Here is a 25,048-nt window from a genome sequence, read left to right as displayed (position 1 = left end):
TAGGGTCCCCCACACTCCTGCAGCACTCAGGAGGCAGAGGCAGGAAGATTACAGCAAGTTCAAGTCCAACCAAGTCTATGCAGTGAGTTCTAGACCTAACCAAGCTACATAGTGAGACACTGTCTCAAAAAAGAATTTAAAAAGTTGGTTTATTCAGATATAATTTATATCTGAAATAAAATCTCAGCACCCTCTTCAAATAAAAAGTCCAAGCCAGGGGCTGGAGGAATGGCTTAGCGGATAAGGCATTTGCCTGCAAAGCCAAAGGACCCAGGTTCGATTCCCCAGGACCCACATTAGCCAGATGCACGAGGTGGCACATGCATCTGGAGTTTGTTTGCAGTGGTTGGAGGCACTGGTGTGCCCAATCTCTCTCTCTCTCCTCTTTCTCTGTCCTAGCACTTGGAACGCTGACACAGGAGGACTGCCACAAGTTCAAGATGACAAGAACCAGGCCAGCCAGGGCTGCGCAGCACAACCTAAGAAAGAAGCACGCTGCACGTCAGTGATCAGCGCTGACCTTGATTCTCACCTCCAGCCCCTGCATTCTCACTTCAGTTCACCGCAAAGTTTAGTACCTAATTAGAAACGAAATCTAACAATCACTTCAAGCACTCAAATTCAACAGGATAAACCTTATCAAAATTACTTTAAAAAAATGTTTATTTGCCATTAGAAAGAGAGAGAGACAGAGAGGGAGGGAGGGAGGGGGAAAAAGAGAGAGAGAGAATGGACGCACTAAGGCCTCTTGCCACTGCAAACCAACTCTCCACACGGCTTCACACAGGTTCTGGAGGAATCGAACGCTGGGCCAGTGGGTTTTGCAAGCAGGTACCTTTAACCACTAAGCCATTTCCTCAGCCCTCAAATTACTTTCTTCTCCCTCTAATTCAGGTATTAAAAGGCAGTGCATCTACAAAGTATCTGTACTTTCAGAGTGTTTCAAGAGAAGGCTTTACTGATTTTCACATGGGTAACGTTGAGCTGCTCCAGTTTCAGAAAGTCATCAAAAAGACGACAGCCTGTTACAATACCCTCACCAGTGTTACAATGGGCACTGAACAAGAGCATGTACATTTCCTGATGAATGTCAGTACACGTCTCTGAGCGTCTGGTCCTTTGATGTCACCCGCCTCAGCACTGTGGGCCTCCCTCGCTCCCTGCAAGCATAGGGCCCAGCCCCAACAGGCCTCAGGCAAACTCCAAGTTCCCATCAAGGGTCTGGGCTTGGGGTGTCTCCTTTGTTTTCCTCAAGCCTGGGCCGTTTCCGCTCTGGGGAGTTCCTCTGAGTGTCTCCAGACATCTCTGAAACATTAATAGTGGAACATTAGCAAGAAAGTGACTTGAATATAGAGCCAAGGTGAGGGACGGAGCTGCCCACAATGACTCTGCACTACTCTGAGGGAATGCTCCGTACCGCTGGGTCTCAGCTCGGCGTGGCTCTGTCAAGGGGCAGAGGGCAATGTTTGGTGACATTTGAGAATGTCACAGGTTAAAGCAGGCATTGGAGGGGGGTGCAATCAAACACCCTATACTACAAACTGTCTGCCCCAAAACATCAACAGTCCTCAGCAGGAGAAGCCCATTCTTCCAGAATCCACCACTGAGTGCACAGGGATTTCTTTGTGGTGCGTCTAAAGATTGCTCTAACAAGATGCTTTCTCAGAACTGCTTTGCCAAAAGGATAAAAGAGAAGATATTCTACCTGAAAAATGTCTGTTTCACCTACCTGACTGAACTTCTTCTGTGGAAGAGTTAGAAGTTACATTGCTTGGGACAGAGGCTGGTGGAGTATCTGTCTTCAAAGGTGTCAAGTTTATTCTCCTTGATTAAAAAAAGAGGGGAGGAGTAGAGCACTCATTAGTACCAAAGGAATAGTTTATGGAAGATACTAAGTTTCAAAACCACCAAAGGAAAGAAATACTTAAACTTTCCAGCGGATCATGCCAGGCATTAACATGCTCAGTCGGTGAGGATCCATTCCTGTGTTGAAGTTAGCTATCACGTTTTTTAAATCTTTTATTTATTTGAGAGAATATGGGCATGCTAGGACCTTTGCCCATTCACTTGCAAATGAATGCCAAATACATGTACCATTTTGTGCATCTGGCTTTACATGGGTACAAGGTAATTGAACCTGGGCCATAAGGCTTTGCAAGCAAGCACCTTTAACCACTGAACCATCTCTCTAGCCCCAGACATCACCTTTTTATTTATTTATGGTCCCCCCCCCCCATGTAGGGTCTCACTCTAGCCCAGGCTGATCTGGAATTCACTATGTAGTCTCAGGGTAGCCTCAAACAGTGATACTCCTACCTCTGCCTCCTGAGTGCTGGAATTAAAGGCGTGCGCCACCACATCCAGCTCAGACATCACATTTTTAATACTTAACTGAAACCTACCACCTTTCTGATAACAATCATCTAGTGAATACCTTGCCATCAGCCCTATGAAAAGTTCCCCAAATACACATATTTATTTTTTCAAAATCCAGAGCCTTACTTTTCAACTTGATTTTTTTTTTTAATTGTAACTGTAAAGAACTTGGTAAATTAGAAGAAATCAAGAACAGTCATTTAATACCAAAGATTAACTTTAAACACCTTCCCTCACCTAAAAGAAATAAAAAATGCACGGTCACAGGCTGAGGAGATGGCTCAATGGGTAAAGGGTGACCACACAAGCATGGGGACCTGAGTCCAGATCCCCAGCACTCGTGTGATAAACCTGGGCACGGTGGTGGTGTATGCTTGTGATCACAGAGCTTGGAAGGCAGACAGAAATCCCCAGAGCTTGCTGGTCTAGCCTAATTGGTGAGCTCTGGCTTCAGCAAGAGACTTAATCTCACGAAATAAGGTAAAAAGCACTAGAAGGCCCTCCACTGATTTTTGGTCTCCACATCCAGGGCACAGATGTGCACCCACACACATACAAACAAGGCATAGACACATACCACGCACACATATATATACATGCAAAAAAATTATCAAAAAGGCGCTGCTATTCCGGCTGGGGAGGTATCTTAGTGGTTAAAGGCGCATCCTTACACCACCTTGTGTAGCTGGCTTTATGTGAGTACTGGGTAACTGAACTCCAGTCCTTAAGAATTTGCAGGCAAGTGATTTAACCACTGAGATATCTCCAACCCTCTTTTCCTTTTTTTGAGGTAGGGTCTCACTCTAGCCTTGGCTGGCCTCAAACGCACAGCAATCCTGTCTCAACCTCCTGAGTGCTGGGATTAAAGGCATGCACCACCACTCCCAGCTTGAACTAGCGATTGTAAAAGGGCCAAACAACACACCTGAATCACATTATGAATTCAGCAATGAAGTCAGGTAAACACAAGCGACAGCAGGGTGCTGGGTATCCCACTGTAACTCCTCAGCTCGGCCCCTGTCTCACATTCCCTGACCCACCCAGTCCATCTGTACAGTGAGGAGGAAGAGGGGTTAACAGAGAAGGCAGTGCAGTCTGGGTCGATATGCAGGAGGGAAAACAGCCCGGTATTAGGGTTGTGGGCAGCAGCTCCATTTGCAATGGGAAAAGCCAACACGTGCCTGTCAGCAGACCGTTGTGGCCAGGGATTCACAACTGCAGCACCCCGAGAGATCACATGAGGCTGTCCTATTTCTAACGTTATGACCAGGCAGCTCAGGAAGACACTCCTTAAACACCAGAGTGCCACCCAGCTACCAAAGACGGCTTCCTCTAACTTGTGACAATGTGGCTGGGCCTGGAGGACCAGTGAAGTAAAAACAGGCATAAAGCCAGGTGTGGTGGTGCACACCTTTAATCCCAGCACTTGGGAGACAGTGGTAGGAGGATTGCTGTGTGTTCGAGGCCAGCCTGAGACTAATGCATAGTGAATTCCAGGTCAGCCTGAGCTAGAGTGAGACCCTACCTCAAAAAACAAAACAACAACAACAAAAACAACAAAAAATAGTAAGAGAGGTATGGAAAGGGGAAGGAACAAAGAGAATCAATCTACAAAGAAATGATAAATAATCCCAGGTCTTGGTAAAATGAGGTAGGAGGACCACCATGAGTTCAAAGCCAGTCTGAGCTACAGAGTGAATTCTAAGACAGCCTGGTTTGTTAAAGTGAGACCCTTCCTCAAAAAAAAAAAAAAAAAAAAAAAAAAAAAAAAGCGAGCCGGGTGTGGTGGCGGCACATGCCTTCAATGCCAGCACTCGGGAGGCAGAGGTAGGAGGATCACCGTGAGTTCAAGGCTACCCTGAGATTACATAGTGAGTTCCAGGTCAGCCTGGGCCAGAGTGAAACTCTACCTCAGAAAAAGAAAAAACATGGAATTTTTTTTAATAATCATGGAAAATGCTAATAAAAATTAAAAAAAAAAGAAAAAAAACCACCAAAAAGAAGCTTAAGGTCATGAAACACTAAATGCCTCCATTTCACCAATACACAATGTATTGTACCCTGTACAGATGCATAATTAATTATGTGTCAACCAAAACCAATAAGGGCTGCAGAGATGGCTTAGTGATTAAGGCACTTGCCTGAAAAGCCAAAGGACCCACGTAAACCAGATGCATTAAGGGGGCACATGCATCTGGAGTTTGTTTGCAGTGGCTAGAGGTCCTAGCATGCCTATTTTTTTTCTCTCTCTCTCAAATAAATAAAATATATTAAAAAGAAAAACAATACAAAATTAGGGGCTGGGGAGGTGGCTCAGCAGCTCAAGGTGCTTGCTTGCAAAGCCTGCTAACCTGGGTTCAACTCCCCAGTATTCATGTAAAGCCAGATGCACAAAGTGGCTTATATAGCTGGAGTTTTTCTTTGCCATGGCTACAGGCCCTGGCATGTCCACTTTCCCCTCCCTTGCTCTCTCTACTCATAAATAAGATAGTTTTTAAAAATATATAAAATTAAAACTTAAATTTAATAAAAGGAACCTGCTATAGTTTGGAGAAGTATCCTCAGAAGGTTCAACCTGCTAGAGGCTTGGTGCCCAGACTAGAATGCTGTTGAGAGCCCACTAGGAGGTGGGGTCTGGTGGGAGGCAAGGCTGCCAGGGACATGCCCTGAAGGGGTGGGACAGTAGCTCTCTCCTCCCTATCCTTCCTGGCCCCTAGGAGGTGAGGCTACGTGCTGCGTCAGCACACACCCAGAGCACCAGGACCAAGTGACCATGGACTGGAGCCCCTGAAACGGTGAGGCAAAGGAAAACTTTCCTCCTGTGAAGCTGATTGTCTAAGGCACTTGGTCAGTGATGGAGAGCTGACCAGCAGTGACCGAGTTCCTACATACCAGGAAACGTCATCTTGAGCAACGGCTGAGCTCACGGGGTTCATAACCTAAGAGGAAACTGAGGCTCACACAATTTCTAGTACAGAATATGATGGGTGCTGACAGGCAATGGGGCCAAAGGTCCACAAAGACATTTGTGGCCACTCAACTAGGTCATTCAGAAAAACTAGTGTTGGGCTGGAGGGATGGCTTTGCAGTTAAGGTGCTTGCCGGCGTAGCCGGAGGACCCAGGTTCGATTCGCCAGATCCCACGTAAGCCAGATGCACATGATGGTGCATGCATTTGGAATTTGTTTGCAGTGGCTAGAGCCCCTGGCGTGCCCATTCTCTCTAATAAAGAATATAAATAAAATATTTAAAAAGTAGTTTTAAAAAAGAAAGGAAAAAAAGACTAGTGTCACCAGGAGGTGGTGTCCTTCCCTGAGGCAGGTTGGGCTCAGAGGCCACAAAGGGTAGAGGATGCTCTGGGCACACCAGTCAGGCCAGGCTGGAGACTGTAAGGCGCATGAGACCCAGGCGACCACAGTCCTGGACACCAGGCTGCAACCTGTCATGGCCTGTGGGCACGGGGAGGAGCCTGGCTGTGCGACACAGGTAGGAAGTGGAGCAGCCAGGAGAGGCCATAAGGAAGCCAACACCTTCAGGAGTAGCCAGTGTCTTCACCTGTAACAGGCCAGGGTTCGTTTTATGACGCTTTCTTGTTTTGTCAGATGTCCTTACCGGGGGGTTACCTTGCTCCAGGCTTGCAACGTGTTCAGAGTGACTCTCCGGGGTTGGGGGACTTTCGTGTTCTGACTACGGGGCAGCAGGGGTTTCTCCTCTGAAGGGCCTGGCAGGGAGCCTTTGACAGCCGGAGTGCCCGCGGGAGTGTCCTTGACAACTGCTGGGGCGGGCGCAGGGGATGGTGTGGTTGGGGAGGGGGATGTACAGGGACTGCTGGCGTCTTGGGTTCTGTTGGTGGGGGTCCCTTCCACCGATCTGGACCCTGGTGAAGAACCCTGGTGTGTCTGACTCTTGGTTTTCTTTCCTGTATCAGGAGTTCTTATGCTCAAAACTGGCTTCTCTCTCAAAGGTGTGCCAAGTTCATCTTTCTCAAACGTCACAAATGAGCAGTAGCCATCCGTGGAAGAAATGGCCAGGAAAGCCCCATCGCTGGACCTTTGTTCACAAAGCAAAAAAAAAGGGAAACAAAACAAAACAAAACAAAACACGTTAGCGGCTTTATCGGAGTCCACATGCTTTACTCTCATGACTGGGTCCGGGAAGGAAGATGGCGGCAAACCACAAGCTGTTTGAAGGAACCTCACGGGACAGCACAGCCAGACAAGAGCTGCACCAGCTCCTCAGACAGGCATTTCCCTCCCAAGCCTGCCTCAGCCTCCTAACCACGCCAGCCTGGGCCTACTCGTGTCAGCTTCTCTTGAATAAAGCTGAGGTGATCTTTTCCCAAGATAAAGACAGACATTTAAAGGAACAAAGTTATGTAAAGTGAAGAGACAGCGGGTGGTGGGTGGCTGGCTAGCCTTGGCTACAACGCAGGCATGTCCAAACAAGCAGTGGAGCCTGGACGGGCCTCAGAAGATGAAAACTTCCTCCCGATGGCCTCAAACAACCAGGGCTTCCCCTCAGTTTATTGAAGTGCGATTGATGTCACAGGACAACCTGAATGGCACTAAAAGTCACCGTTGTTACACTAGAAAGCACACACTCTAGCTGACTACAAGAATTAAAGGTGTGGGGGCTGGAGAGATGGCTTAGTGGTTAAGGTGCTTGCCTGCAAAGCCAAAGGACCCAGGTTCGATTCCCCAGGACCCACGTAAGCCAGATGCACAAGGGGGTGCATGCATCTGGAGTGTGTTTGCAGTGGCTGGAGGCCCTGGTGCACCTGTTCTCTCTCTTTCTCTCTCTCCCTCTTTCCTTCTCTTAAATAAATAAATAAAATAGTTAAAAATAAAAAGAATTAAAGGTGTGTGCCATCACAGCCAGCCCCCTTTAACTTTCAATGAAAATTTCTTCACAGAAATTGGCGAGATTGGCAAAGACATGCTTCCTAAGCCAGAGTTCTACCCAGCCAACCGAAACACACTGCCCCTCTGCTGTCTTCTGTCTTCTCTCACCGCCGGAAACTCACCAGGCGAGGTCGCTCAGCGTGTGGTAGTGGACGTTAGACACGTAGCCGAACGGGAAAGACTGCTGGGTGTCGTAGAGCAGGACCGAGTCCTCGGAGGCCACTGCGAACACCAGGCGGTAGGGCAAGCTCACGAGCTCCACGCTGGGTTCGTGCGACGCCTTGTCTGCAGGAGGACGACGCATGGAGTGAAGGGACGGACTTCTCTAAGGAAGCAACTGATCCCCTTCCTGGGGCTGAGGGACTCGAATGACTATCTTTACCAAAACTGGGGAAACGGCTTACTCAGCAAAGTGCCTGACACGCAAGCGAAAGCAGTTGAGTTCACATCCCCAGAACCCACGCAAGCACGCCGGGCAGAGCAGCATGTGCCCGTGATCGCACCGCTTCAGAGACAAACAGAACCCGGCGCAAGTAGGATGGCTGCCCTACCCGAGTCGGTGAGCTTCAGGCTTGGTGACAGGCATCATGTTAATAGTGAGGTGAAGTGACAGACGGAGCCGACACACACACGCACACACTGCGGAGCACGCATACATACACGCGCACACACACACACACACACACACACACACTGGGGAGCAAGCACACAGACACGCACACACACCACGCACAACCTAGTGACTGGGGACAAGGCTTCTAAATATTCCTGCTGTAAAAAAATTGTCAAAGGAGCCACTGGCCTAGACTTTCCCCCAGAGCTAAGTGATCAGCCCATGGATCAAATGCCTCACTCCACACGCCGCAGTCAACCCGTTAACCCTTGCTAACGTGGCGCGGAGTTTGGGTTGCCAGTGGCTGTTCCTGTGGGACTCTATTGATGGTATCTATCATTGCTGGGGCTTGAAGGTCATGGATAAGCATCTTGCTTTACATTCCAGGTCTTTCCCCCTGTCATCAAAGCAGAAGGCTAGCAACATTCCAGGAGGACCCCGTTTCCTGGCACTGAGCTCTAGAGGAGGGCAGGTGACCCTGGAGCAGCTGCACTACTGTTCCACTCCTGGAAGACGGCGTTTGAAAGCTACATCGTGAAGGACCCCTAATGAAATTTTGATGCATGCCATTGAGCCTCCACACACACACACGTGCTCAAGCATCCATATATATGCGCACCCACACACACAAAAAAAATTTTTCTACGTGTCAATGAGGAGGAAAAAAAAAAGAAAATAATTTCAGTCAAACCTACATGCCATTCCTAAGAGACAGACTCCAAATCCCGACCCTGTCTGGAGACCCACCTCAGAAAGCAAACACCCTCTGCCCCATGGTTCTGATGGTACCTGATTCCACCACTGGCTTCAACTCAAAGTAGACAGGGCAGCAGCGCACAGCCAGTGTCGCTTTCCCAGGACACGGAAGGTGGGCAACAGGCCTGTAAGAGGTGGTAGAAATAAGCACTGCTCTGGATACAATTCATGAACTCACAGCAGCCACGGCTTCTTTTCCTTTCTTTCTATTTGAGAGGCAGAGAGAAAGAGAAAATAGGCACACCAGGCCCACTGCAGACAAAGTCCAGATACATGTGCCACCTTTGTGCATCTGGCTTACGTGGGTCCTGGGGAATTGAACTTGGGTCCTTTGGCTTGCAGGCAAATGCCTTAACTGCTAAGTCATCTCTCTAGCACAGCAGCTGTGGTTTCTTGCCCAACATTGAACCTATCAACATTCCATCATGGACACAAGGGCTCAAAGATCCTGCACTTCCCAGAGTAGCTGATGGCAGCTAATCGTGGCTGGGAGAGGGGGAATCATGTTCTTCATGGCGTAGCCACTGGTGCTTTCCCTGTACTCCAGTGAACCACCTCCCACCCACGCTCATGCAAGTGGCCCTAATCCAACTCAGTGGGTCAAAAAAGGAAAACAAAAAAGCATGAGCCCGGCGTAGTAGCACATCCTTTTCATCCCAGCACTCAGGAGGAGAGGTAGGAGGACTGCCATGAGTTCGAGGCCACCCTGAGACTGCAGAGTGAATTCCAGGTCAGCCTGGGCTAGAGTGAGACCCTACCTTGAAAAGAATAAAAATAAAAAAAAAGAGAGAGGAAAGTAGGAAGGAGATTAATTCGAGAAAAGAAGGGTTTCAGTGGATGGGGAAGGACGTAAGGTAATTTGGGGAAATAGGATCAAATATGTATGCATGTGTCAAAACAAAACTCCAAACCAGGCACTTTTGTTCAGCAAAGCAAAAACAGGACAAACCTTCAAATATTCCTTCAAATGCATACCTTTTAAGGTTTTTCCGGGAGAAAACGTAAGTTGTGTTTGTTACGTTTTCACCAGATTCCACACATCCGGCTGGGCGCAGAGGCAGGGAGAGACGAAAAGAGTCAACGTTACATTAAAGCATTTCCTAACAGAAGTTCAAAAGCCTTCAATTTTGATTTGCAAAGTAGTTGTTTCCTCAAACAGTATGGCCTGGGCAGTGTTTCTGTGACAGAGGACAAACAGAAACATTCCCTCGCTCCTCTCACTTCTTGCTGGGGTTCTACCTTCCTGCCATCTCCACCTCAGGGCCAGAGAGCCCTCGGCAGTCAGGGGTAAGAAGACCGCCGTCACCGTGCAGCTTCCTGTGACTAGATCCAGCGCTCTGGGCTCAGTCTAGGATCTCCTACTCCCTGTTCACGGCATTCCAACCTTGGTCATCACGCCAAGGCTGAGGCTCTGGCCTTTCCCATCTGCCCAAGCCGGGCCTGAGGCTGTCAGGAGACCTGGCTTGAGCTGCAGCCTTCTGTAGAACCTGCCAGTGCTCTGGGGAACAGCTAGACCAGCACTGCTTTCTGGCGCACTCTGGGAACTACGGAACACTTGGGTAGCACTCCAGAGGCTCAGGTTGGAGTACAGAAAGTTCAAGGTCACGCTGGGCACGGTGGCACTTGCCTTTAATCCCAGCACTACCGCTCTAGGCTCTTGACTTCCCATTCATTAGGGAATCCTTTTAAAGTAACAAAAAGCCATGTGACCCTCCCCCCACCCCCCATTACACCACCACCTCCAGGGATACAGGTAAGTCAGCTTCTGAAGTGTGGCTGGAGATTCCACTGCGCAGACAAGCTGGGACCGCTGCTCTGATCAGAGCCCCCTGAGCTGCAAAACCTCGCAAATGTCAACAAAGATGCGCCCACTCTTAAAGTGAGCACCGTCAGACACACCTGGCGTGAGGAGCAAGGAGCCATCGGGGGTAAAGCTGAGTCTACGAAAGAATGACTTCATGCTGTCGTCATGGAACATCCGGTAACTTCTGGCCTGTGGCATAGGAAGCTTAAGTCTTTCCAAAACATGACACTCACCACCACGGCTTGTTATTGGCACAATAATAAGTGAAACCGAAACACACCACAGACGACACAATCACGCAAGCCTGCAAAACTGACCCCTCATGAAAACCAATCACCCATTTCTGTTACGTAGGCTGTATGTGTATACATTTGTCTATACATGCATGTATGTGTGTGTGGGGGTGACGTTATTATTTTAAAACAAAGACTCAGGGGCTGAAGAGATGGTTCAGTGGTTAAGGAACGCTTGCCTGCAAAGCCTAGTGACCCAAGTTGGATCCCCCCATACCCACGTAAAGCCAGATGCACAAGGTGGCATATGCAACTAGAGTTCATTAGCAGTGGGTAGAGGCCCTGGTGTGCCCATTCTATCTTCCTTTCTCTCTCAGATAAACAAATTTAATATTAAGACTCAGTAAAAAGAGGCTGGAGAGATGGCTTAGCGGTTAAGGAGCAGGCCTGTGACGCCTAAGGACCCAGGTTCGATTCTCCAGGTCCCACGTAAGCCAGATGCACATGGTGGCACATGCGTCCGGAGTTCGTCTGCAGTGGCTCGAGACCCTGGCGCGCCCACTCTCACTCACTATCTGTCTTTGTCTCTTATAAATAAGTAAATAAAATTTTTAAAAAGACTCATTAAGAATACATATTAGGGCTGGAAAGATGGCTTAGCGGTTAAGCGCTTGCCTGTGAAGCCTAAGGACCCCGGTTCGAGGCTCGGTTCCCCAGGTCCCACGTTAGCCAGATGCACAAGGGGGCGCATGCGTCTGGAGTTCGTTTGCAGAGGCTGGAAGCCCTGGCGCGCCCATTCTCTCTCTCTCCCTCTACCTGTCTTTCTTTCTGTGTCTGTCACTCTCAAATAAATAAATAAATAAAAATAAAAAAATTAAATTTCCTTTAAAAAAAAGAATACATATTAGTCCTGTAAATTTCAGCAACACAGGAGGCTAAGGTAAAAGATTCTGAGTTCAAGGCCTGAGCCAACGAGTGAGATCCTGTTTTAAAAGGTAAAGAGTGCTGAGCGTGGAGCTCCGGGTTGCCCTGCCTGCCTGCGAGCGAGGCCCCGGCCCCCTGCCCGGCTGCACACACAGCATACGGCGCCCCACCAGCCATGAGAAGGCGCCAGGTGAGACTGAGGGGAAAGCAGGACAGGCAGCAGCCCTCTGCTTCTTGCGGCATTACTTCTTGAACACCTCCGTGGGGCAGCCTTTGCCGCCACAGCCTGACACTACAGACATTTAACACTCAACTCTCGAGGATGAGAGGCAGCGTGACTGTCCTTCCTTTACAGGTATGAGCGCCTGGCGCCAGCTGGGTCACAGCCCCTGCTGCCTACCTCACTGCGGGTGTCAGTGCCGAGGGCTGGCTAGGTTCGCAGCCAGTCCCCTTGCTGTCCCAGCCACTGGCTCAATCCCCTTCACCTAAGAGCCTGGCTAGTTTTGATCCTCTGGGACAGGAGCCTTGTTTGTCAGCTGTTTCAGATCCTTCCGATTCCTAAGTCGCAGGCCCGCAGCTGGTCTCTGCTGTCTACTGGAGCTCTTCCCTGGCCTGCCTACGTAGTGCACTACCGGCTGCCTCGGGGTCCGTGCTTTCTGTTGCCCAGCGTGGGGTGGGATCTCCCTGATCCGTAGTGATCAGCTGATCAGCCCTTGGCACGGTCAACGAGAGGGTCATGGAGGCCCTGCCTACCTCAAGCCCCGTGAGTCACAACATGGGGGTGGTGCTTAGGCACGCACACTGTCAGTACTTCTCAAGGTATGGAACAGGGAAGTCAAGGTAGGAAGCCACTGTCCACGATCAACTCTCCCCTGCCCTGGATGTCCTATTTTCATACAGATCGCAACTGGGTCTTGGCAGTCCAAGCGGAAGCTTTATGGTGGTGACTCATGTGTTGGATAAGTGCTAGTGGGTCAGCTGCAAGGGTACAGCAGGAACTCATGACCTCCCAAATCTCACAGTGCTGTGGAAGGGAATGTCAAAACATTTTATACCTGGGCTGAAGAGATGGCTCAGCACATAAGGTGTTTGCTTATGAAGCCCAAATGGCCCAGGTTGAGTCCCAAGTTCCCACATAAAGCCAAGTGCAGGAAGTGATGCATGCATCAGGAGTTTGTTTGCAGAGGCCAGAGGCTCTGGTGTGACCATTCGTTCTCTCTTTAATTGCTAACAAACAAGTATATTTTAAAAAATATCCTATACCTCTCCTTCGGCCCCCACTCCAGACAGCATCTTTGAAACATTAAAAGCCACACGTTTCTTCTGTGTGCTGTACACCCGCAGCACCCTGAAGAAAGAAGAGAAGTTTGCTTTTCGTATTCTGATACACGCAGTGCTACCCACAGAAACGATCCATTACTCAAGATCTTTCTTCCTCTGCCTCTAGCATTACAGATGTAAGCCACCAAACTACCTCAAATAATTTTTTTTTGAAATCATGAAAACAGGAGGGGGAGTTAGGTGGAAAAAGGGAGGGGTTTAACAGGAACAGGATATGGACCAGAGAGGATGGGGGGTGAATATAATCAAAATACATTATATACATATATGAAAATGTCAAAAATGAATAACAAATGGTGTTTAAAAATATATCTAGTTGGGTGTGGTGGCACATGCTTTTGATCCCAGCACTCGGGAGCCAGAGGTAAGAGGATCACTGTGAGTTCAAGGCCACCCTGAGATTCCATAGTGAATCCAGGTCAGCCTGGGCCAGAGCAAGACCCTACCTCAACACCCCCCATAAAAATATTACATATGTGTGTGTGTGTGTGTGTGTGTGTATCTCCAGAAAAAAATAATATCACATCTCCTATCGAAAGGAATAAATCAAACAAACACCCAAAAAGAGCATGAAAAGAAGCAAGGCAGAATATTTGATAAAAAATATCTACAAAATATTTCAAGTAATACAAAACAATTTGTCAAAAATATTAACATACCTGTCACAACTCAAAGTAGCAATATACTGACCCAAAGGATCCCAGGTTACTCCTTGTACGTAACTTTTGTGTTCATTAAAAATTGAAATCTTTTGTCCTACAAAGAAAACATAATGAAATAGACATACCCAAAAGCATTACCAAAACCTACTGGGAAGAAATGCCTGTCACCAAAATACTAGTCCTTCATTTCATCCCCCCATTCCGCAGAAGCAGCACTGCGCTCTCTGTTCTACCTGAGGGCATCCCTCCCTCCCCACTGGAAACACCTGGCCAGGAAATGCACCGGGATTAAGGCAGTTGGGATTAAGAGTGTTTAAGAAGGCTGTGTGCATCTCAAGTAGCTAGTAGGGGAAGAAAGAGAGGTTGGCATCTGGTCATCAAGGGGGGCTACAACCTGGGCAGCCGTCAGCGGCCCTGGGGCTGGGACCTTGAAAGATGTGTTTTGTCACCGATCCCAGGCCAGGCTTTGGCTAAGCGTTCCATGGAAGAAACGGGACACTGCTGGGGGAAGGAAGCAGGGAAAGTAACCAGTGACATGGGGCTGATGGACAAGGAACAGAGGCTCCTGGGGACTTGGGTGTTCTGGAAAACGAGCTCTGTGGAGGAGTGCGGTCGTTCAGAGATGAAGTGTGGCTGAGTGTGGGCTCCTGGTTGGGGCTGAAATTGACTGAAGAGCTGCACAGCAGAAATCAGGGACGTGGCCTTGATTTCAGCCTCTGTGAAAAATGCTCCTAACGTCAGCATCCCTAATCGCAGGAAATGACATCAGTGCCAGAAAGCTTGGCACTACAGTCACTCTACTAGCCAGTCATGTCGACTGTTTTTTCAAACAGTCTCCCAAGCAAACCATCCTCACTGTTCTATCACGATACCCTGCCATCATCCCTCCCCTCCGAGTCACTTCTGTACCACCCACAGGCTCTGCTGCCTCTGGGTTCTCCTGGTCTACATGCCACGTGCCACCCAGGGGCATTGTTTAAACCATCAACAAAACCGTGCCACAACTCCACTGTTCCAGTAGCATCCCAACACACCAAGGATAAACCTAAAATCCTTTCTAGGGTCCGCAACGATGTGGCCACGCCCTCGTCTTTCTGATCTGGTCCTGTTTATTCCATCCCCTTGGGCGGAATAACATGGATATGACAAGCAACTGCCAACACAGGGCTTCAGTTCTTGCCAGTCCCAGTTACAATGCTGCTGTCCAAAATAATTTAGGGCACAGCTTGCTCCCCATGGCTTGCAGGTCCATTCTAACTGTACATATTCTAAACAGCTCTCCCAGACACAGCCCCATCCTGGGAGCTATCCCAACCTGGCTCTGAATCACCTTGCACGTCTAACACCCCCACTATAATGCATCCCTTCCACGCCAGTGGTTTCCAGCACCTGCACTAGTGCTGGGCACACTAGCATTGGTCAAGGTCACGCAGCCGCTTTAAGGGGACGCTGGATGGACTGGCCCCACACGCGTGAAGTTACGTGGGACAATAGGCAGTTTTGGAATAGATAAGGAGACAACGGCGCTGGCCCTTCATTATGCCAGTCTGTCAGGCAGAGGATGGCAGGCAGCTTGGCTGGTGGCAGAGTTAAAAAGAATGGAGATGTTTGGAGACAGAAACCAAATTGATGCAATGCACAGGCAACGATGACTGTGAACTCCACTTTGTGAATCCTTAGAAAGACAAGTGTGAGTAACGGGTGGAGGGTGATAGAAGCAATTAGGAATGAGCTACTGATGGCTTCGGCATTCATGCTAGCCTTAGGCCACTACAGCCTCTGACATGACGCCCATCCCATCTCTCCCCAACTACAGACTATCTTCGTCTTTTCTCTTCTTTTCCTTTTTTCTTTTTTTGGTTTTTCAAGGTAGGGTCTCACTCTAGCACAGGCTGACCTGGAATTCACTATGTAGTCTCAAGGTGGCCTCAAATTCACAGCAATCCTCCTACTTCTGCCTCCCAAGTGCTAGGATTTAAGGTATGAGTCACCACACCCAGCTCTTTGTTTTTTTCTTGATTTCCTAACAGGAAAACCTGAGCCTACCTTTCCCATCAACTGGCCCCAGTACCACACTAATGACTAATGACTTGTTAATCTTCCCAAGTCCTGAGCCCCGTCACTTCTACAATATGTAGAATTTGCCAGTTGTAGGCATCAGTAGCTCACAATACCCCTGCCAAGCCTTCCACACTCTGACTGGGGCTGAAAAGCTAAATTGGATCCATGTATGGCATTTAAGATTCTCTCTCCTAGTGGTCCGGCCACCTTTTTTAGCTCAGTAAAGAATTTGTTTCTGTTCCTCTTAAAGATACGGTAAGTTAGGCTTTTCTTGATATTTACAATTCTCCTTGTGCCTCATAACAAAGACAGCATACCTTTACTGACATCCCATATGATAGCTGTGTTATCCACAGAAGCAGAGGCCATTAAATTCCCATCAGCTGCCCAGCAAATGTCATAGACATCTTCTAAGTGGCCCCTAGAACCAAAAAGGACAGAAAGAAATGCATTAGTGGGTTGGAGATATGGCTTAGAAGTTAAGACACTTGCTTGCAAAGCTAAAAGATCTTGGTTCGATTCCCCAAGACCCACAAAAGCCAAATGTACAAGGTGGCACATGAGTCTGGAGTTCGTGTGCAGTGGCTGGATGCCATGACACACCCATTCTCTCTTTCTCTTTCTTTCTCTCTCCATGCCTCTTTCTCTCTCTCAAATAAATAAATAAATAATATTTTTTTAAAAAAGAAATGCATTATTTAAAAAAAGGGGGGTGGTGGAGAGATGGCTTAGTGGTTAAGGCACTTGCCTACAAAGCCTAAGAATCCAGGTTCAATTCCCCAGTACCCAAGTAAAAACAGATACACAAAGTGGCACATTCATCTGAAGTTTGTTTGCAGCTGCAAGAGGCCCTGGCACACCCACTTTCTCACTCTCTCTATACTTGCAAATAAATAAAGAAATAAAATTTAAAAACAGAGAAAAGGTATCAGAGTTAAAGGGAAACTCTGGAATTGTACATTAGAATGGGATTCTAAAAGTTTTGATTGTTGCTATAATATCCTTTTCTATAATCAACAACTGTTAATTCATTTTCAGGCTGGGTGTAGTAGAACACACCTTTAATTCTAGCACTCGGGAGACTGAGATAGGAGGATTTCTGTGAGTTAGAGGTCAGCCTGAGACTACAGACTGAATTTCAGGTCAGCCTGGGCTACAGTGAGACCCTACTTTGAGAAACAAACAAAAAATTTTCATTTTTCTCTAAGGGAAATTTTATAACAGAAATAAGAAAGAAAATCAAGGCTGGAGAGATGGCTTAGTGGTTAAGGTGCTTGCCTGCAAAGCCAAAGGAGCCAGGTTTGATTCCCCAGAACCCACATAAGGCAGATGCACAAGGGGGCGCACACATCTGGAGTTCATTTGCAGTGGCTGGAGGCCCTGGCGCACCCATTCTCTGTCTTTCTCTCTGCCTTCCTATTTCTCTCCCTCTCTCTCAAATAAATAAAATAAATTTTAAAAAAAGAAATAAGAAAACTGTGGGCTGGGGAGATGGATTAGTGTACAGTATTGCTTTATGAGCATGAGGAGCTGAGTTGGGGTCCCAGGTACTGACATAAAAATGGCCGGTGTAGGCTGGAGAGATGGCTTAGTCATTAAGGTGTTTGTGTGCAAAGCCAAAGGACCTGGATTCGATTCCCCAGTACCCATGTAAGACAGATGCACAATATAAGCCTGTAATCTCACTGCTGAGGGTTGGAGGGGAGGTTGTCTAGCTGATTCATGAGCTCTAAATTCAGTGAGACACATCTGGAAAAATAAGGTGTTTTAAAAAAAAAGAAAGATGAAAGAAGCCAGGCGTGGTGGCGCATGCCTTTAATCCCAGCGCTCAGGAGGCAAAGGAAGGAGGATCACTGTGAGTTTGAGGCCACCCTGAGACTACATAGTGAAGTCCAGGTCAGCCTGAGCCAGAGTGAGACCCTGCCTCAGGGGGGTGGGGGGGGGAGGGAAGCTGGGGAGATGGTTCAGCAATTAAAGGCACCTGCTCGCAAAGCCTGCTGGTCAGGGTTTGATGCCTCAGTCAACACATAAAGCCAGATGCACAAAAGCGGCACATGTGTCTCTGGAGTCCATCTGCAATGACAAAAGGCTTTGGCATGCCTTCTCTCTCCCTCTCTCCCTTCTCTCACTTTTAGAAATAAAGTCAAGTAGCTGGGCGTGGTGGAACACACCTTTAATCCCAGAACTCAGGAGGCGGAGGTAGGACGATCTCTATGAGCTCAAGGCCAGCCTGGGACTACAGAGTGATTTCCAGGTCAGTCTGAACTACAGTGAGACTCTACTTTGAATAAATAAATAGATAAGGTAAAGAGCAATTAAAGAAAACATTGAATGTCTACCTCTGGCCTATGGACATACACTTATCAAAAAAGGGACTGAGGAGATGCTCAGTGGTTAAAGGCATTCGCTTGGAAAGCCTGTTAATCTAGGCTCAATTTCCCAGTACCCATGTAAAGCGAGATGCAAAATAAAAATAAAAAAAGGTGCAAGCATTTGGCATACGTTTGCAGCAGCAAGAGACCGCGGTGCACCCATATGCACACATGCACACACACACACACACACACACACGCACGCAAGTAAATAAACAAATAAATTAGTTAAATTAAAAAAAAATAAAACAAATCCATTTTACCCATGCTGTTCATCCTCATTGTCCTACAAGTATGTAACTCAGGAAAAACTTTGAAGTGAGGTACAAAGATGGAAAGACAATGTCCCATTACAGCATTCAGATGATGAGGCTTAATTCCTCCCAGGTTACCTCAGGGTTTTTACCACAGTCCAGTTCTCTTTATTCAGCTGAGCCTCGTCTTCGTCCTGGAACGTAAGCTGCTCCGGCTCCTTGCTGTCATTCACCTTCCACAGCAGAATGACGGCGTCTGCGGAGGGAGGCAGACTACATGTGAGCCAGGTTCTGTGTGTCCCTTCATTTCTGTGGTGTTAGGGTATTAAAGAATATTTATACTGTTCAAGAATCCAGGCACTGGACAGATGGCTTAGCAGTTGCAAAGCCAAAGGACCCAGATTCAATTCCCCAGGACCTACGAAAGCCAGATGCACAAGGGGGCACTTGCATCTGGAGTTCGTTTCCAGAGGCTAGAGCCCCTGGTGTACCCATTCTCTCTCTCTAAATAAATAAACATAATTTTTTTTTTAAAAGAATCTGGAGAGAGCTCAGTTGTAAAGTGTTTGCCTTTTTTGATTCTCAATACTCATGTAAGAACACAGACATGATGGTGCACGCTCATAATCCTAGCACTGAGGTGGAGACAGAAGAAGCCCTGGGACTCACTGGCTAGTTAAGTCTAACACAACTAGTGAACTCCAGGCCAATGAAAGACACTGTCTCAAAAAGGAGGTGGGAAGGGAAAGATGATTCAGCTGTTAAAGTACTTGTTTGCCAAACCTACCATTCTGGGTTCAAATCCCAAGCAACCCATGTAAGCTAGATGCAAAAAATAGCATAAATGTATGTCATTTGTTCGCAGCAACAAGAGGTCTTAATGTGCATGCACACGCACCGCACACACACATACGAAAATAAATAAAATTTTAAAACAGGAAGTGGTAGGAGTTCCTGAGCATGACCCCTAAGATTGTGCTCTGGCTTCCACACACCATCAAAAACAAACAGCCGGGAGTGATGGCACACACCTTTAATCCCAGCACTCAGAGGCAGAGGTAGGAGGATCGCCTTGAGTTTGAGGCCACCCTGAGACTCCACAGTGAATTCCAGATCAGCCTGAGCTACACTGAGACCCTACCTCAAAAGACCAAACAAACAAACAAACAAACAAACAAACAATTTAGGAGCTAGAAAGATGGTTCGATGGTTAAGACACTTGTCTGCAAAGCCTAATGACCTGGGCTAAATTCCTCTGCAACCACATAAAACCAGACGCACACTGTGGCACAGGCATCTGGAGTTTGCTTGCAGCATGTGAAGGCCTGGTTCACCCATTCTCTGTCTGCCTCTCTTCTCTCTCAGCTTGCAAATAAATAAACACACAAATAAACAAAATATTTTTAAAAAAATAAGCTAAGTGGTGCCTGGTACCTAGGGAGCGCCACATCAGTGTAACCTATTATATCATTACAGCTGTATCAGAAACCTAACCCCCACGCGGGCAAGGTCTGACAACTTTTTACATTCTGAGTATATGATCACTGTATAACCTACTACCTGACTCACCTTCCCTTATAGAATGTCCAGGAATGAGCAGGATAGAGACCTACTATCCCACTCAGAATTATCTGGAGTCAGGCTGGGTATGGTGGGGCATGCCTTTAATCCCAGAATCTGGGAGGCTGCCTCCCGAGTGCTAGGATTAAAGAAGTGTGCCATGACGGCCAGCTCTATACTAATTTAATGGATGGAATAACGACTTTTTCTGCACTGTTCTATCTCACTGATGCTCAGAAAGAGAATACTTACCAGCCCATTCCAACCAAAAAAAAAAAAAAAACAAACTACAAGTCCATTCATCAAAAACATTCCCAAAGCCATCTGGTTAATTACAGAGACACAGAATGGACTCCGATCGCCACAGGCAGGCCCAAGCACCATTGCCCTGGGGATGTGACACAGTGCTAAGCACCTTTCCTGCCAACTCCAGACCAGCCCAGGGAAGCGAGTGAAAAAGGAGCTGTTTCACACATCTTCTAAGTTTAAGATGCTGTCCTCCACCTTCTAACTCAGAAGCACACCCAAAACATTATTGTATTAAACATTCTGAGTGACAGAGACAGTCAAGGACATCTGAAATTATAAATGTACCAGTTCAAATCTCACTTTCAAAAAAATTTTTTTTTTGTTTAAAAGAGAAAAAGAGGCAAATAAGAGAGGGAGACAATGGGCCTGCCAGAGCCTCCAACCATTGCAAATGAACTCCAGACACACGTGTCCCTTGTGCATCTGGCTTATGTGGGTATCGGGGAACCAAGCCTGGGTCCAGACAAGTGCCTTAACTGCTAAGACATTTCTCCAGCCCATTCTTTTTTTTTTTTGGTTTTCGAGGTAGGGTCTCACTCCAGCCCAGGCCAACCTGGAATTTACTCTTTAGTCTCAGGATGGCCTCGAACTCACGGTGATCCTTCTACCTCTGCCTCCCGAGTGTTGGGATTAAAGGCATGGGCCACCACACCCAGCCACCATTCTTTTTCTTTTAAGGTAGGGTCTCGCTCTAGCCCAAGCTGACCTGGAATTCACTATGTAGTGTGAGGGTGGCCTCTTCACAATGCTTCTCCTGGGATTAAAGGTGTGTGCCACCATACTCAGTCTGTTTTTTGGATTCTTGAGGTAAGGTCTCACACTGGCTCAGGCTGACCTGGAATTCAGTATGTAGTCTCAGGGTGGCCTGGAACTCACAGCAATCCTCCTACCTCTGTCTCCCGAGTGCTGGGATTAAAGATATAAGCCACCATGAACTCTTTATTTATTTTTTATTATTGAGACAGAGAAAGAGGAAGAGGCAGATAGAGAGAATGGGCACACCAGGGCCTCTAGTTACTGCAAACAAACTCCAGATGCATGCATCACTTTGTGTATCTGGCTTACGTGGGTCTTGGGAAATTGAACCAGGGTCCTTAGGCTTCACAGGCAAACGCAAACACCTTAACCACTAAGCCATTCCTCCAGCCCCACCGTGAACTCTTATTCCTCCTGCTTCAGCTTCCCAAGTGCTGGGATTGCAGCAGGCGTGCCCCACCCCAGTTTAAATGTCACCGTTAGACATGAGATATGTAGGTATTATGTTTCAGAAGGACGCAGAAGACAACATACTTACCATCTCCTCCTGATGCTAAAATGTCCCCAGCTGGAGAAAAACGCACAACATTGACAGCTTTGGTGTGTCGGGTAAGATTGGACAAAAACTCCACAATGGCTTTTCCATCGGGTCCTTTTTCTACCTTCCAGATCTGTCGATAGCACAACATTCACTAGAAACACATACAGTAGACATCTGCTACCTTCAGTGTTCTCTCTTTTCAGGAGAAAATTTAGGAAGGAGATAGGGAGATGGCTCAGCAGTTAAAAGTGCTTGCTTGCAAAGCCCGCTGGCCCAGGGCTCACTTCTCCAGTACCCACATCAGTCAGATGCACAAACTGGCACATGTATCTGGAGTTTGTTTGTAGAAGCAAGAGGCCCTGGTGTGCTCATTTTCATTCTCTCTCAAATAAGTATTTTGTTAAAAGTGAAGGAAAGATCTCTTAACTAAAATGTCAATCACTAGTCCTATCATCTGCTGCCCTGCCTCCCACATTTTCTTACAGCAAATTTTCACTTCATAGTAGGAACTGAGCTCAATACTTTTTTTTTATTCTTTTAATAAGCCGGGCGTGATGGGGCACACCTTTAAACCCAGAACTTGGTAGGAAGATTTGCCTGAGTTTGAGGCCACCCTGAGACTACATAATGAATTCTGGGTCGGCCTGGGCTAGAGTGAGACCCTACCACAAAAAAGGGGGGAGGGGGGCTAGAGAGATTGCTCAGTGGTTAAGGGTGCTTGCCTGCAAAGCCTGAAGGCCTGGGTTCAATTCCCCCAAACCCACATAAAGCCAGATGTGCAAAAAGTGTCTGGAGATTGTTAACAGCAGCAAGAGGCCCTGGTGCACCCATTCTGTTTTTCTCTGTTTGCAAATAAATAATAAAATATTTTTTTTAAAAAATGAAAGAAAGCCATAGTCCCTGTATCTTCCCATTTCTTGCCCACTCACCCTGACAGTCGTGTCCACCCCCGCGGAGGCCAGTCTGTGGATCTTCCCGGACGTGGCGGGCTGGAAGTCCAGGCTGTACACCGGCTCCTTGTTGTGCCAGGCGATTTCACACGTGATGACTTTCATCCTCCCGAAGCCGGCAGGCGCAGGAACGGGTCCACCCAGAGACGAGGGAAGCCTGCGCGAAACGCCAGCACGAATGAAATCCCACGACAACAGGCGCCGACTGAGCGCCTGCTCACCAGGTGCCAGGGGCCATGCTCGGCGCCCACCCTGCCCCTCAGCATCTGATGCCAGTGCCCGCAAGCCACCGAAACCAGCGACTTCCCCAAGCCCTGGTTCCCGAAAAGAAAAGAGAATTCCAACAGCTGGAGGGGAGGTTCGCCCAGAGAGCCCGGGAAGAGGACCTGCTCGGCCTCCATGGAGGGAGGGGCTCCAGCAAGAGGCGGGCACCGGAGGAGAGGGTCGCCCCGGGAAGGGGCACCCCCTTCCCCGGAAAAGGGAGGTCTCACGAGAAGGAGACCCAAAGGAGATAGGCGTGCGGTTGCCTGGCCGGAAGGAAAAAAAAAAAAGATAAAAAGAGCCCTTCTCAGGAGGAACCTGTAGCGGGGCCTGGGGCTGGGGCCCGGGTGGGGGCCGGTACCCTCCGGAGCGACCCGGGCCCCAGCACCCCGCTCGCCCTCGGGGAGCACCTCTTGCCTGGGTCCCGCCCGGAAACGCGCGGGATCCGGAGCCAGCACCCCCGAGAGCCGTACCGGTGGGGACGCGGTGAGTCCACAGCGCAGACACGTCCCGCCCGCCGCCGCCGCCGCGCGCGCGCCGCTTCCCGCGCGCAGCAAGCCCCGCCTCCCGGGGGCGTGGTCGGGTGACGCCCCGCCCCCTCCCGGAGCCCCGGACAGCCCCGCCCGCGCGGAGGTCGCAGTCTCTGTCTGTATGGCCTTCCGAGGCCCTCTGGATTCCTGCCGACCCTTCCCGGTTCATTGTCAGCATCTAGATATGCCAGGAGCCCGCGCTGCATACTCGGAGGTGAGCGAAGCGGACTCAGGCCGCCCGACGGGGGCTTGACAGAGATGGCTTAGTGGTTAAAGCGCTTGCCTGCGAAGTCTAAGGACCCGCGTTCCAGTCCCCATTACCCACGTAAGCCAGATGCACACGGTGACGCATGCGTCTGGAGTTCGTTTGAAGCTGTAGGAGGCCCTGCTCCATACTCTCTCATAAAAGAACAAAAAAAAATTTTTTTTTAAAGGCTGGAGCCAGTCATGGTGGCGCACGCCTTTAATCCCAGCCCTCTCTGGAGGCAGTGGTAGGAGGATCACCGTGATTTTGAGGCCACCCTGAGACTACATAGTGAATTCCAGGTCAGCCTGGGCCAGAGTGAGACCCCACCTCGAAAAAACAAAAACAAACAAACGAAAGGGTGGATCTTGTAGCGCAGTGGTAGAGCACTAAGCCTATTAAGCACAAGGTCATATTCAATCCCAAGAAAAAAATGATCCAGACGTGGTGATGCACGCCTTTCATCTCAGGAGGCAGATCTAGAGTTCATTTGAAGCAGCAGGAGGCCCTGGTGGGCCCATACTGTCTGGCTCAGTCACGTGCTCTTTCTCTCTCTCTCTAATAATTTTTTTTAAACTGATTTAAAAAGCTGGGCATGGTGGCACATGCCTTTAATCCCAGCACTTGGGAGGCAGAGGTAGGAAGGCTCTAGAGCGAGTCCCAGATCAGCCAGAGGTGAAGTGAGACCATCTTGGGAGGAAAAAAAAATGAACTCGGCTGAAGAGATGGCTTAGCCAAGCCCCAGGACCCAGGTTTGATTCCCCAGTACCCAGGTAACCAGAAGCACACAGTAGCACATGTGTCTGGAGTTCCTTTTCAGTGACTAGAGGCTCTGACATCCCAATCTCTGTCTGTCTCTAATAAATGAAGTAAAATAAAACTGATTTTTTACAAGTCTCAAACCTTTAAGGAAACCAGGCGTGGTGGTACACGCCTTTAGACGCCGCATTCAAAAGGCAGAGGTAGGAGGATCACTGTGAGTTTAAGGCCACCAAGACTACATAGTGAATTCCAGGTCAGTTTTGGCTAGGGCAAGACCCTACCTCAAAAAAAAAAAAATTTTAAAAATAACTTGTGACTCATAAGATATACCCAAGTGAGTGTAAAAGCATATCTTAAGTCATGCCTAAAATGTCCCATTATGAGTTTGCTTACTTTGGTGAGACAGGGTTTCAAATAGTCAACAGTGACGAACTTCTGTTCCACTTGCTTGAGTCTCCAGAGTGCTGATTATAAGTATGTGGTTTGGTGCTGGGTGTCAAACCCAGGCCTTTGAGCATTCCAGGTAAGCAGTCTACCAACTGAGCTACATCCCTAGCCCTTCAGTGTATGACGTTGGTGGATCCTGAAGGTCATTTCAAAGGGTTCACAGGGTGGTGCCTGAAGTGCAGGGAATACAACAGCTGGTCACAAGGGTTGCACAGGAAGTTAAGATGTACTAGAAACAAGTTTATGGTCTCATTGGTGAGGTGCTTCAAAAGGGTCAGGAGTGGGCTGGAGGGATGGCTTAGCAGTTAAGGCATTTGCCTGCAAAGCCAAAGGACCCAGGTTAGCCAGATGTACAACTGGGTGCATGCAGCTGGAGTTTGTCTGCAGTGGC

The 25,048-nt window shown here is 48.3% G+C and overlaps 1 protein-coding gene across 2 annotated transcripts; it reads right to left on the bottom strand.

Annotated features, from left to right (window-relative positions):
* Window positions 1-937: 937 nt before the first annotated feature.
* Chaf1b (chromatin assembly factor 1 subunit B) lies at window positions 938-23,213 on the bottom strand. Of its 2 annotated transcripts, none has more exons than XM_045150744.1 (14): window positions 23,148-23,213; window positions 22,393-22,570; window positions 21,461-21,593; window positions 18,436-18,553; window positions 15,989-16,092; window positions 13,608-13,704; window positions 12,871-12,955; window positions 10,546-10,639; window positions 9,622-9,691; window positions 8,680-8,771; window positions 7,400-7,562; window positions 5,989-6,426; window positions 1,730-1,824; window positions 938-1,305 (listed from the first exon to the last, which is right to left on the bottom strand). In XM_045150744.1, exons 2-14 carry the CDS (start codon window positions 22,516-22,518, stop codon window positions 1,214-1,216), a joined length of 1,707 nt encoding a protein of 568 aa, XP_045006679.1. In that variant the 5' UTR covers window positions 22,519-22,570; window positions 23,148-23,213; the 3' UTR covers window positions 938-1,213. The 2 variants fall into 2 exon arrangements, with proteins under 2 accessions (XP_045006679.1, XP_045006680.1); XM_045150745.1 differs by lacking the exon at window positions 23,148-23,213 and adding an exon at window positions 23,085-23,105.
* Between the last annotated feature and the right edge of the window lie 1,835 nt (window positions 23,214-25,048).

The sequence above is a fragment of the Jaculus jaculus genome, chromosome 5 (assembly GCF_020740685.1).
Source record: "Jaculus jaculus isolate mJacJac1 chromosome 5, mJacJac1.mat.Y.cur, whole genome shotgun sequence".
Classification (NCBI taxonomy): domain Eukaryota; kingdom Metazoa; phylum Chordata; class Mammalia; order Rodentia; family Dipodidae; genus Jaculus; species Jaculus jaculus.
Note: the sequence above shows the minus strand (reverse complement) of the source record. Positions and strands in the feature narration are given on the sequence as shown.

Excerpts from the sequence above, each read along its gene's own strand:
- Chaf1b (XM_045150744.1), bottom strand. The coding sequence starts at position 22,518 with ATGAAAGTCATCACGTGTGAAATCGCCTGGCACAACAAGGAGCCGGTG. Across the intron at positions 18,554-21,460 it reads TTTAGCATCAGGAGGAGATG|ACGCCGTCATTCTGCTGTGG; the intron begins GTAAGTATGTTG and ends CTCCCTCCGCAG. Across the intron at positions 12,956-13,607 it reads GCTACTTTGAGTTGTGACAG|GGTGCTGCGGGTGTACAGCA; the intron begins GTATGTTAATAT and ends TTCTTTCTTCAG.